Raw genomic sequence first — 12881 nt, forward strand, 5'->3', positions numbered from 1 at the left:
TTGGTGGCAGTTGGCCTCGGCGGCCTTGCGATGTGAGGTGCTAATACAGCTGCCGCAGGCAGGGCTGGCTCCTCCGGACTGCCTTAGCTGGCTCCGTATATCCACCTTCATCAGCTTCTAGCTGGAGCGTCCGAGGGATGTGCAGATGGGGCAGAAACATCAGGAAGTGTACTTTACAGAAGGATCACAGATTTAAATAACTCAGCAAACACTTGCATGCAATCTCCTGTTTTTCTGTCCTTGTCATATTGGAGTCTGCTTCAAAGTCCACTGGGTACTTAGATAGTCTTGACAGAAGGTGCTGACTGTGGTTAGATAAAAAATGGGAGGCTGTATTCCAATCCGAGCCTGTAATTTAGAAGTGTCTCAATGTTTGCAATTTTGAGCCAGCGACAAGCGATAGTAGGGAAGTACTACAGCACAGCAAACGGGAGCTAAAAACCCTGAGCTCGTCACAAGAGCTAATACTTCTAGTATTTTTGCTATGGGATTTCTGTTCTTAGCTTGGAAGAGAAGATGATATTTAAATGGTCCTCGTGCATACCTTTAGTCTGCATTTTGTCACAGTGCCCTGTTGGCAGACAAAGGTTTTCTCAGTCCAGAGAAGTGTGAGGTTACACAACAAACAGCCCCAGAAACTAAGGACCTTAAGAAAACCATGCTTGTTCCTGCTTTAGCAGGGGGGTTGGACTAGCTGCTCCCCAGAGGTCCCTTCCAACTCCTACCATTCTGTGATTCTTCCACATAAATGTGTGTATGCTAAAAAAAAAAACCCAAAACCCTATCCCCCCTCCACTATGAAACAACCTCTGCTGTTCACATTCCCCCCTCAGGTTTGAGTGTGGGAGCACAAAACAGCACAACAAATGTTAGATATGATGTTTAATACAGAGGCAGAAGGTGCTCAGATTGCGGAACTGCTGAGAACTTGGATCATCTGTAGAGGACATTTCGACAGATTTCTGCAAATGCAGTATTTACCGTTCCGTGAACTGAGCAGGGAGGTGATGGAAGTAGAGTGAACAGTAAAATTATGAAGCTTGAAGCATCTGGTTTTAAATATTACTTGTGCCCCTCAGTTGCATCTATGCATATTTTGTTCCCTTTCCTATAGAAATATAAACACTTTATTTAAATGTTGATTATTTCAGGCAACAAAAGAAGAGGAGAAGCTTACTGCAGAGGAAAGGAGGAAACTGGAAAGAAAATTAAAGAAGGAGCGCAAGAAGAAGGAAAAACAGCTGATGAGAGAAGCTGGAATCTCTACTAAAAAGGTGGAGCCCAAAAAGCAGTCGGGATCTGAGCTGGCTCTGGCCTATTTAACCAGGTAAGAATAGTAAAACCACTGCAGGTGCTCCTTACAGAAGTAAGCTGTAAACCGTGCCAGAAATCCAGAACAAGCTCAACCACATAATTACACATTAAAGGAAATTGCTGCCGTTAAGTACTAAGTTAATGCTTCATCTCAGTTGACACCCAGCATACAGTTGATCACGCTGCTGTATTTATATCACAGGAACAACTGAGAGTTGTTAAGTATGGTGCAAACATTTTGTAGGAAGACAGCTCCTGTCCTGAAGGTTTTATAGTTGATATATCACCGGGTGATACCAGCACAAAGATGAAAGACACACTGCAGGAAAGATTGCAGTGAGGAAATCCGTCGAGCGCGCTGTTCTGAGCAAAGGCGCTCCGGTTGTTCTCGCTACGTAAGCAAATGGCACGGCGTGGTAAAGCACGACGGAGTCTGAGTTTAACCGCCTGCATGATGAGTGGGTATTTGTAAATTAAAAAGGGATTATGCCACTGCTTTAAAGTTAGTAATGCCTTTTTGCCTACCAAAGCACACAGCAGGTTAGTGGCTAGTTGAGACCGGAAGCAATTACTTCACCTAGTTCGTGCACTTATTTAGAATACTTAAAATTCCGACATAAAGCAAAGTCTATGGTTAAACTAAAGAACTGCAACAAAGCTTTCATAGTGCCCTACAGACAGTAAGAGGTCATGTATAAACAGGACGATAGTGTTTATTTTTTTTCCAAACTGCAAAATGTACCCCGTCGGTAAGACCTCCAGGAGAGTGGTGTGTTACAAATAGGGGGTTACCGCGTGGACTAATTCCAGGGTTGCATCTCTGGCCGCGCTCAAAACTGAAGCATCCAGACTGTCTGAATTGTTACTTACCACTCTCAGTGGGGAGGGAGGAAATTAATTGCATTCCAGGCAGAGGGACACGTGCATTTTTGTTACATAACCCTCAGCACGCAGCGATAGCAAAATGACAATAATATTTCGGATCTGGAAAACAGCTGGAGGAGTTCACCACTGTTTTGAACTGCAAACGGATTGACAGCTTTGAACCATCTGCTCAGACTGTGCTCTGGAACATGTGCTGCTAAGGGCGGCTCTCTAAATAATGGATTTCAGGTTTGGAAAGCAAAGGAATAAGCAGTGGGTGCTTGCTTGATATTCCACTGTTACCTGCACAGATTTTTGCCTTGTTAGGTGAGAGACTACGAAACTACATTTGAACTAATATATCAACCTATTTGACTCTAGAGTTTCACTTAACCTGTGCCAAATTACCTTGAAATAGTAAATCTGCTACGTCATCTGGTGTTGTAGTACCGAGTCCAAGGGCTCTTTGTTCAGCAGTAGGTTGTGAGGGATTATTTCAGCAACACACACTTTGAGTTTTGTAGATTTAAGAGGGATAGTCATAAGATGCTGAACTGCCAAGTGAACATAACCATGGACACTATTCCAGCCCCAAATATGCTGGGACCATCTTGCACCATGGAAAATTATAGAAAAACAGGTTAATCCTTTTACACCTCAGATGTTTTTTCAGTCCAGCAAGGTTGGAAAAAGAAACAAGTGGATTTAAAGTAATCAGAGAAGTAATGTAGTTGGGGAAGGGAAACTAAAATCTGCGTGGTGGAATCCTATTGCAAAACTCCCAGCAGCTTCAGTGGGTCAAGGACTTCAGTCCACGTGTTTATGTAGAGCTACGGGCATGAAAAATATGTGGGAGGATGAGTTAATCTTATAGATGCAAGAGATTAATATAATTGGAAGTAAACAAAAGGGTGCTGTGGATTTATGTTTTGCCTCGCCTACAATAAAAAGTGTTACATGACACAAGGATTGTTAAGTGAAGTGGCATCTTAATTCCCTGATGACGTGTGGCTCCCCTCTAGGACAGGTGGAACTCGATGTACCGTGTGATAATTGAAACTCATTTTATTTATTAATAGACTATTCACAGTGTGAGCACATGCTCTCGCTTTAGCATATGACAGGAAAATACTGCATTTGTTTTGGTGAGATTTTGTTTGATAACTTTAAAAGAAAAACGTTAGAATGCGTTCAGTGAGAGATCTTTTGTTACGCTTCTAGAGTTTTGACCTGCGAGGGAAAATTAAACTTATTTTGTGGGGTGTATCTCTTTTGAGGGGTAGCATTTCCCTCAGAGTGCAGAATCCTCTTTTCTGGTGTGTGGAATTCTTCACCAGGAGAATAAATTTCTGTTTCAAGCAGTAAAGTTGGAGAGAAGTAGCAAAATTTTACTTGGAGGAACTAAATCATAGAGCTAATAACAGTTTCTGTTTTGTGGGAGGTCGCTGCGTCTGCAATAGCTCTGTATAGTCCTTTGAAACAGTGAAATGGAGGCAGCAGGCAGCCCCCAGGCAGCCTCTCAGAGCTGAGGCACCAGGTGGCTTTCACAAAGACGTGCCTCAGCCTTCTAGCTGAGCCGAGTTAATGAAGACAGCGTTGATGAGAGGGAGTACGGCATGCAGCGTGCGAGGGCAGGACCGCTGACTGCGTGCTGCCCTTCCGGAGGGCTGGAAGAGAGCGATGGAGCTGGAGGCAGAGCGGTGCTTCGCACAAAGAGCACTGCTAGACCGAGGCACGTGGCTGTCCCTGACAGCGCTGCCGATGGGTGCCCCTGCTGCTGGGCGTCCTCATAAGCCTCGTAGTGCTGGGCAGACTGTGCTACACGCTGACCAGTTCTTCCAGTTTGCCAGGTTTGTTATTTGAGTCTACAACCAAATAGTCCTTGATGCTTTGCCAACCTCCAGAGAGGTCAAATTACCATTTTATTGGAGGGCCACCCTAGCAATCGAGAGGGTCCTTCTTTCCCCCAAGCATAGGGCATGGCCACATGCCACAGCCTATGCCAACTCGAAAAATGCAGCCCTTTGCTAGACCTGAGGGTGCCGGAGGGTTTCCCCTGTGAACTGGGTGACCTCAATAGCCCGGGCTTGTCAGCTGCTTTCTCATTTGAGGGAGACCAGGACGAGCATGCACCAGGTTTTGCACTCCTGATAGAGGAGAAGCAGCCAAGCAGCTCCTGGTTTATTTCCTCTCTCACTTTCTGTTGCCCTGTGGAAAAAAGGACAGAAAAAAAAGGTCTTTGCTATGCCAATTTTTATCTCACCTTTTCCCTGGATGAGATAAACTCAGGCAGTTCCCAATGCAGTTCCGCCTAATGCAGCAATCGCAGCACACGGAAATCCTTCCACCATCAGATTCTCCAGCTTGCTGGGGGAGCAGAGAGGAAGATCTGAAAGTGTGTAGCGGATTAAAAATAGGGAGCCAAAGCAAAAAAGGAAGCAGAAAGGTTATAAAACTATGAGAAGGAGAAAAGAAAATGTGGAATAAAAAAAAAAAGAAAGAACCCAGAGTGTTACTGAACAGAACAGAAAAAAACCTCTAAAATTACTGCAGAGGAATAGGGAAAAGCTGGAGTGAGGAAATGTGAGTGGTTGAATAATCTCTTCCTTTTAATGATGACGTGCCTTTTTTCTTTATGGTGCTAAGTGATGACTCAGGTTTAAACCAAGATCAGAATGTCTCATTACTTTGATTCTTGGAAAATATAAAATAAAAATCCATCCTTTTCTGGGCATTAAGTGCCTTCAAGTGAAAAGATGTTGCAATTCATGAGGGTGGTAATTAGACGTAATTATAACCTGACTGACCTTCTGTGGTGTTAAAATGTTGTCAGAACTTGTTTGTCTTGGCAAGCTCCTCTCTCCTAGAAATGCTTCTGTGCTTGTGCTTGGCTTAGAAAGTTCCTTGCTATATGGATCTGCATCTGTTAAAGGAACAGACAGAGATCTGAAAAGATGTCACTATAAGTATGTGGAATTACAAGATTTATGTCACCTGAAGTAGCAGGAATAGAAAATATTGTTATCTAGATATTGCTGTGAATTACCTAAGCCTTGCAGTATTATTTATCACATGTTAAAATTTGAAAAACAAGCTGCTGGAGTACATTTCTTTTATTCCTGTAATGATTTTTTATACTTACAATATATGTCACCAGAAAGTTTCCCAGGGCATTGTCTTTTCAGTTTTCTTTATAGATCTTAGTTTTCTCATCCCTAACTTAAATTTAGGTGAGATTCAGGGAACATCAGAAATTTCTTTAAAGAAAAAAAAATGCTCATAAGAATAATTCAAAGCCAAGGGCACGTTACAGATACCCAAAAGTGAGAGACGGTCTGAATTTCCCATGGAGCAGGGAGATGGTCTGACTCTGCAGAACACCAGGTGGGTTTTGCTGAGCGCAGTGACAGCGCCGCTGAAAGCAGCGGAGAACCCAGGGCGGTGGTTTCTCTGCTGTGTTTGCAGAATGGACACAGATCACAGCCCTTGGTCAAACAGTGCCAAGCACGGGAGGTTTTATAGCTGAAACGTTGTTCTTCCTTTCAAAGAGTACAGAAATCTCAGGGGTCTTGCTGTGAGCATTTATTTTGATACTTCAGTATTTTTAATATATATAATGTATTTTAGAGATATATAATACAAATAAAAATAACATGTATAAAGTATGTGAAGTTTTTACTCCTGAAGCAGAGGCTGTCTGGAGAAGGGCATTGATAGTAGCTTAGCGTTCGCTCAGGATTAACATCTAAAACTTTTTGGAAGGAACCAGGAGAGGCTTGTGCTGGGCTGTAAAGGGGGAAGCAACACTTAAGATTTGTGGCCCAAGAGCTGAGGTGCTGGTGGCCCTTCAGGAAATCACAAAGCCATTCATCCTATCACGTTTGGGACCAGGAGAGCTTCTGCACAAATTCAACCACTCTTGCTAATGTTGAAAAACAGCTTCTAAGTTTGAAGTACATTGAGTGGACTCGGGTCAGATTTAGTTTGCTTTGTTGAGCCGTAACGTTTTGAAGCTGTTTTTCCTCTCATGGGTTAAGTGTTTTTTAGCTGCAGTCAGTGATGACTTTCGGTGTATGATTCTGAACTTACTTATAAGTTGTTCTCATTGCTGCTGGCCTTAATCTCTATTAATTTCAAACTTGGCACTGGTGTTGATGTTTCACCATCAATGGCTTAAGCTTTTAGGTATTGAGAGTAACCGTACTAGAAATCTAAACACACACAGATTTTTTTTTTTCTCCCTCCAGACACAGACTCCTTGAGGTTGATAACAACTAACAGTAGCATTTAGTGTCTTTTCTCCTTCCCCCACCCTCTGGGACAGAGAATGAGTTTCCTTCCTGATAGGGAGGTGCGGCACATATAAAAGCTCATGAAATATTGGAGAACTGCTGAAGTGATGAATCTCAATTAGCCAGTAGTAAAAATAGGATGTGGACTTAAGAGAAACCACAGTAATTCGACACAGAAACGATGCTGATTTCCCTTCAACAACAGGGGCTTTAAGGTATCGGGAAAGAGCAGCTTTTCCTCAAAGATTAGGGGACATGGGTAGAGGTGGTTTTGCTTTAACAGTCATGGGGATGTTTTTTAAAGGTTCGGGGCAAGCATTACCTATGGATGTAATTAATCTGTTCATACATGCTCTTATCATTTTGTCACATTCTTTAGTTCCTTAAGAAGCCTCATGAATGCAGCAAATCGGATGCAGGATAAATTTGCATTTAGCATTGTTCTGCGGCTGTTTTCTGTGAACTTGGGCAGGGACTTGCTGCTATCTGATTTCAAAGGCTTGCACTTTTCCTAATACTCTCGAGATCAGCAAATTTGTTTTAACACTTCTCCAACAGTCTATATTGCTTGACTTTTTTATTCCTACCAGGGCCTGACCTGCCTCTGAGTGGGATTCCTCTCCTTGACCTAAATCTGTGTCTGTAAAACTGAGTGTTTTCCAGTTGATTTTAAGTTGGACACGTCCTCCTGCTTTTAAAGGAAGGCACTCTCTCTGTTCATGGCAAAGAAAAGTAGCCTCGTCTTACTAAGAGTGAGTTACCTTATCATTATCCTACACTCCCTTGTGTAACTAAAGTACCCCATGGCATCTGATGAAGCCGCCTCAGTTTGTTTGCTGTTCCCTAGCAGCCCTGGCATTACTCAGAAACTCTGCAAAGCTCTCTGGTGCAATGCCCACACCTCTCCTATTTTTAGGGTGCCTCGTGGAGGTAGGTGGAGAGGGTATGTTCACTCTACAGATTTTGTGCTGCATAGGGCTATTCTGCAAATGTACTCAAGCATGTTATCTTCTGCAGAAGGCAAAGCTTCTGTGACGCAGAAAAATTGTTCTGTGAGGTTGGACCTGTTCTTGAGCAAGGTTTTCTAAATCAGTGTGTTGCCCCACCGTTTGTAAATAACTTCTCCCCATTCTGGTGTTTACACCCTTCACATGGCTGTATCGGTTTTCTCAACCTCACTGCCCCTTTGGTGAAGTATGTCTTAATCCTTCATCTGTTGCTAGTCTTTCCAGGTTGATGTGCTCTAACTGCTCTCCTCTGAACTCCTATGACTATGTGATTGTTCTGGAAATGTGAGACCGGGAAGCAAACATGCTGTTTTACTGGAGCCACCTTCCAGCTTCATGCGGAAGGGACTGAGATTCCTTCCTGCGCCCTGTCAGTCTGGCTTTGGTGTGTGGGCAGCAGCACTGGATTCATCTTTGAGCCGTAGCCCATTCCTATATCACATTTAATTTGCTGCACACTAAAAGCTTTTGCTTTTTTCTACCCCCAAACTATTATTCAGTTTGATATTAATGACAGTGTTGGCATGAACATGCCTACTGTAGCCATCATAAGTTTTTCTCTGACTGTAAAAGGGACTGAGCTTCTCATCCTACTTCGGCCTGGCTGCAGGAAGTCAGACGCTGTTGTTTCAGAGCTGGCTTTATGATACACATTTCCAGATGTTAGTATTCTCGTTACCATCTGATTATTCTAACTGTGCATTTAGGATTCTGTGAATGTCACGTTACGCTCTCGGTAATAGCACCATACAGCTTTTGCCTGTTTAATTAAGACGTCTGACAGCAGCCCGGCTTGATGATTTTCAATCCCTGTGATACACTCGCTGACTTCCGGATTCTCTTTCCTGTATCTTGGTGGCAAGTGATCTGCAGAACTGTGTTGGAGCCATGCCTGTGTTTTTCTAACCCCCTCATGACATCCACAGGATGTCACGTTGTGCAGGAATTGCTTTTAAACCATGATTAACTTCTTGGTGGGTTAGCTGCTTTTTATGACTCTGACACAAGAATTTCTCCACTTTACAAGAACCACATTAACATCCTAATTTTGCGAGTTCGTGCAGATTGTTGTTTCTTATGTGTATCTCGTCTCTTTTCCCACCTCTAAGTACCACAGCTATCCAGGCTTTGCCTGACAAAGGCTCGTCAAGAAAAGGCAGGCAACAGTTTTGGACCGCAGCTCTTCCATGCAAGTCCAGCTTTGCAATGCAATGGTTACGGAGATGGCTGCGCCGGCGCTGGGCAGAGTGAGGTGCTGCGTGACACAGCGCTGTGCAGAGGTCTGGAAGCTGAATAACCAGGTTAACACCCAGATGAGGCTGAGCTGAGAAGTCGTGGCTCTCTGCAAGTGAGCTCAGGCACTGCACAGAGCTGATCTATCAGGTACTGCTTCCAGTGCCAGAGCGGGCACCGAGGCTTCTTTAGTTGTTCTTGAAGACAAACTTGTCAGCTAAAGTTAATGCTGACAAATAATAGTATTATTTACTACACAATTCTGAAAACAGCAACCAGAAGTAAGGACAAAACCCAACTTTAAGTATCTCAGAGCCAATCTTAGCTATTTTTACCAAGAATTTCTGGAAAGAGAATGAACTGTAGGAATATATTCCGGGTATCTGTAATACTATCCTGGAAATGCTCCAGATGGACAGAATTACTTTTTAAAAATAATTTCAGTGAATTCTAATCCTCTCTGTCCTAGTGCATCAAGTTGTGAACATCCTAGGTACTTACAAATATTTCTGAATGTATTTTGGCATTTCTAGCTTACCGGGTAAGCAGCTCTGGTTTCTAGCGGCAAAACAGGTGACTGAAGATTTGGAAATGTCCAGTTCTGAGATTTTAAGCTTAGTTATATGTGGGAGTTCTCAGATGTAGCAGATATTTCTGTGGTATTTCCAGCTCAGTCAGAAGCAGGAAGTTTTAGAAACATCAATGATTGCATGATTTTCCAGCCAGATTAGTAACTGCTTGTGATGCAACTTATTCAGCTGAGCTGTGGAACTGACGCTGCTTTCCCTGAGCCATCCTCCTGCGGTTTAGCTATTAATATTATTCTGGATAAACTCCTTTCTATTGGGAATGGTTTTGGAGGGGCTTTCTTACCTCTTTGCTTAGCGCTAATGTACGGCTTAGGAGGAGACAGCAAGGGAAGCTCCTGTCCGTGCTCAATTTTTCTGAGAGTCAGTAGCCGTTGTATCTTCCTAAATCTGCTCATCAACCTGTACCGTTTATGGCAGAGGAAGGAGATTTCTTCTTGTAATTCCATAACCGTAAATGGTCACTAAATTTAACAAAAAGGGAGAAACAGATTAGGAAACTCTAATCCTACTTTATGGCTCCGAATCAAATAATTCATCTTTTTACATCTTTGAATTAATTTTATGGAAGGTCACAAGTACACGTCTCAAAGCATATTTCAGTAAAAGCTGCAAAGTGATTTACTTGGAAACCTGCCGTCTCTTTGCACTTCTACCGTTTTTTCAGCGTGAAACAAAGCTGTCAAAATATTTACTTGGGCGTTTGGTTCAAACATTCTCATAGGGTAATACTGTGTTTAATAGCATCATTAACATGAAATCACAAATCCTTTCATCTGACATCTGCCAGTTACAGGATCAGCTGAAAAATATGTTATCGACTAACCAGCCCCCTCTTTAAAGGGATTTTTATTATTGTGTTTTAAAAAATATTTTCTCTATCTTCTCCCTGTCGTAGTAATGGTAATTCTTTTCCATAATACTTTCCCTGATAGCATATCATAACTGTATTTTGACAAAATAAATGAAAACTATTTTGTCAGTAATTTATTCACTCTTGTTATGACAACTTTTGAGAAATTGCTGTATTACCCCATTTTTCAGATGGATAAATTAAACAGTGATAAAGTTTGTGACTCACGAAAAAGTTCTTGTACTATCCAAAGGTCTCTTTCCAAGCAAGTGACACAGGGGAAGCAAGACATAACTTTCCTCTCATCTGAAGGCAAGCTCTGTTGTTTTTGGCCCTGTACCAACATCTGGTCCCAGCAGACCTGTAGGATTTTTCTCAATTCCTTATTTTGAGTTTGCATGGATTTTGTTTCTGTAGTGGCATTTCAAGACGTTCCTAAAGGCCACTAGCAGCTCTCTGAATGCCTGGGTGGGCATGTATATTAATATTCCAAACCCTTCTAGCTACTTGGGGAGAGGTCTCTGCCTTCCGTGGTTGGCGTCCCCTTGTAGTCGTGGTCCTTTGTAGCATTGCTGCAAATGACCAGAGCAGCTTTATTCCACTGTATCACTGCTCATAAAACTAGGAATAAAAATTCCCAAGTTAGTCAGCTGGAGACTTTTCTTCTCAGTCGCATATGTAAGATTTTTCTCCTGCGTATGATCTGGTATTAGGTGAGATCTGTGGCTCTTAAGATGACTCGTTCTTGTGTGCCCGAGGAGGCTTCCCCTGCATTCTTGGAGAATTAGGTTTTTTTCAAAGTTTAGTCTGCTTTTATTTATCTATAATATTTTAAAAACTTTCACATGTATTTTGTGGCAGCTGTAAATTGTCTTACAGTAATTAACCATTGTGCGATAAAGTGTTTCCTCAGATAGGGAAAACTAGATTACACATGTTAAGTTCATAAATATTGGGGTAAGAATAGTTAAGGTTTCTTTACCTGATTCTCTTTCCTGTAAAACAAGGTCTTTATCTCCAAACCTAGTTAAGAAAATTTAATACATCCTTTCTTAATGAGTCTCATTTCCAGTAAAATAAAATCTAGTATAAATGAATTTTCTTAACGGTTTATTAAATGTCGCTATTAGATAGTTCTCATTGAGATCCAGCTTTCATCTGTCCGTAGTATTAGACAAAAGAGATTGCAGCTAATTGAATAATTAAGCAGCTTTCATCTATTATTTCATCTGAAATGACTTTAGAAACTTTGTGTGATATATTAGGGAGATTTAGAAGCAGAAGTCTTTAATAACGGGCCGGTCTGCTTCAGGACTGATTCCTGACAGTAACTCGACACTGTCATTGCTCCTGAGCACTCAACACTTCAAAGAATCCCTTTGACCTTCTCCACTTGTCTTGAGGAAAACTCGGGCACTATTCAGTGCACAGATAAAATCAGAATAATTAGAATTACCTATTTCACTTACAAGTATTATAACAAACTACCTCTTGATATTTTTAAACTCAAAGCAGATTGCAGGGATTCTTTATTTTTTAAAAATTTCGTTTGAGGTAAGGCTTTCTGGAAGGAGCATGAGGCACAGCTTTTTCCTCCCAGCCTCTGAAGTCTGCTCTCCCCGGCTCTCCAAACTCCTTGCCTAGTGCCTGGCTTAGAGCCCAGGCATCCCATCCTTAGCTCGTCTTCTGGATTTGAGAAAAGGCATTTTGTACTCACCCACCGTCTTCCGCTCAAACCGTGTTCTCGACATGGCAGAAATGCAAAAGGAAGGTTTCATGTTTTCTCTGTGTCATAAAATGTAGATCTAGGAGAATTAACACCGCTGCTCACTTCCTCGAACACATTCAAACTATTCATCCAGTGCCCAAATACTCAACATAGTGGCGAGTAGTTTTGTAGCTCTAGGGAACCATTTAGTCTAGTCAGCCCAAGCCAAAATTAAAATTTAAAATGCAGTTGGCAATGATTATTAATCAATTAGCTCCAGGGAGCCGTCAAGTATTCCTAGCCCAGAATAACAAGCAATATTTTTTTCAGTAATAAAACTGGATCCGTAATAAAACTTGTCTCCTGCTTCACACGTTTATTAATATGATGTTGCCCAAAAAAGTATCGGTAATTACTTTTATATGAATAAAATTGAATTGGAATGAGCCATCTGCAGGAAGCAGTAATTGGCAGATGAGTTTCTTTAAGCATAGATTACTTAAAATCTTACTAGTGCAACGCACATCACCGGGTATTAGAGGCGGAGAATCTGATACTGTCCTGAATACCATACTGCAGCAGCAGATTGTATTATGCAGTGAGGGGTACCTGAACCTACCAGCTAAATCAAGACAATTCGAGTGGGCTGTCAACTGCTGGGCACTTCTAGGTTGCTCTTTGTATTTTCATTGGCTTGTCCCTTTTTAGCACTCTTCTGCAAAAAGAAGAGCAAATCATTCTGTAAGGTTAGTTAGGAGATTCACATGGCCTGAGGTGTGCAACGCTTGGGGTTTTTTCCCAAGTCTATATATGTTCTTGCTGTTGGTCCAGAATAACCCCAGATGTAGGTTTCCATCCTCTCAGATGCCCTGTAAAAGCCATCTGTGCAATAGATTATTTGAAGAGGGCTGTGTGGGGCTTCCTGTACCAACGACAAGCTATGGCTAATTAAGCAGCAATAAGAGTACCTGGATTTAATTAAAAAAAAAAAAAAAAAGCCTGCAAATGGAATTTTTTAAAAAG

General features: G+C 41.9%; 1 protein-coding gene across 1 annotated transcript in view; it reads left to right on the forward strand.

Moving 5' to 3' along the window:
* Positions 1 to 1151: 1151 nt before the first annotated feature.
* LOC104500836 (chromosome unknown open reading frame, human C7orf50) overlaps positions 1152 to 12881 on the forward strand; it is a gene marked incomplete at its 5' end in the record, with an annotated part of 24218 nt that continues 12488 nt past the window's right edge. Inside the window, one exon of the mRNA XM_010144554.1 lies at positions 1152 to 1327. Within this exon, the coding sequence (XP_010142856.1) occupies positions 1152 to 1327 (176 nt within the window). The remainder of the gene's footprint in view (positions 1328 to 12881) is intronic.

The sequence above is a fragment of the Buceros rhinoceros genome, unplaced genomic scaffold (assembly GCF_000710305.1).
Source record: "Buceros rhinoceros silvestris isolate BGI_N320 unplaced genomic scaffold, ASM71030v1 scaffold8051, whole genome shotgun sequence".
Classification (NCBI taxonomy): domain Eukaryota; kingdom Metazoa; phylum Chordata; class Aves; order Bucerotiformes; family Bucerotidae; genus Buceros; species Buceros rhinoceros.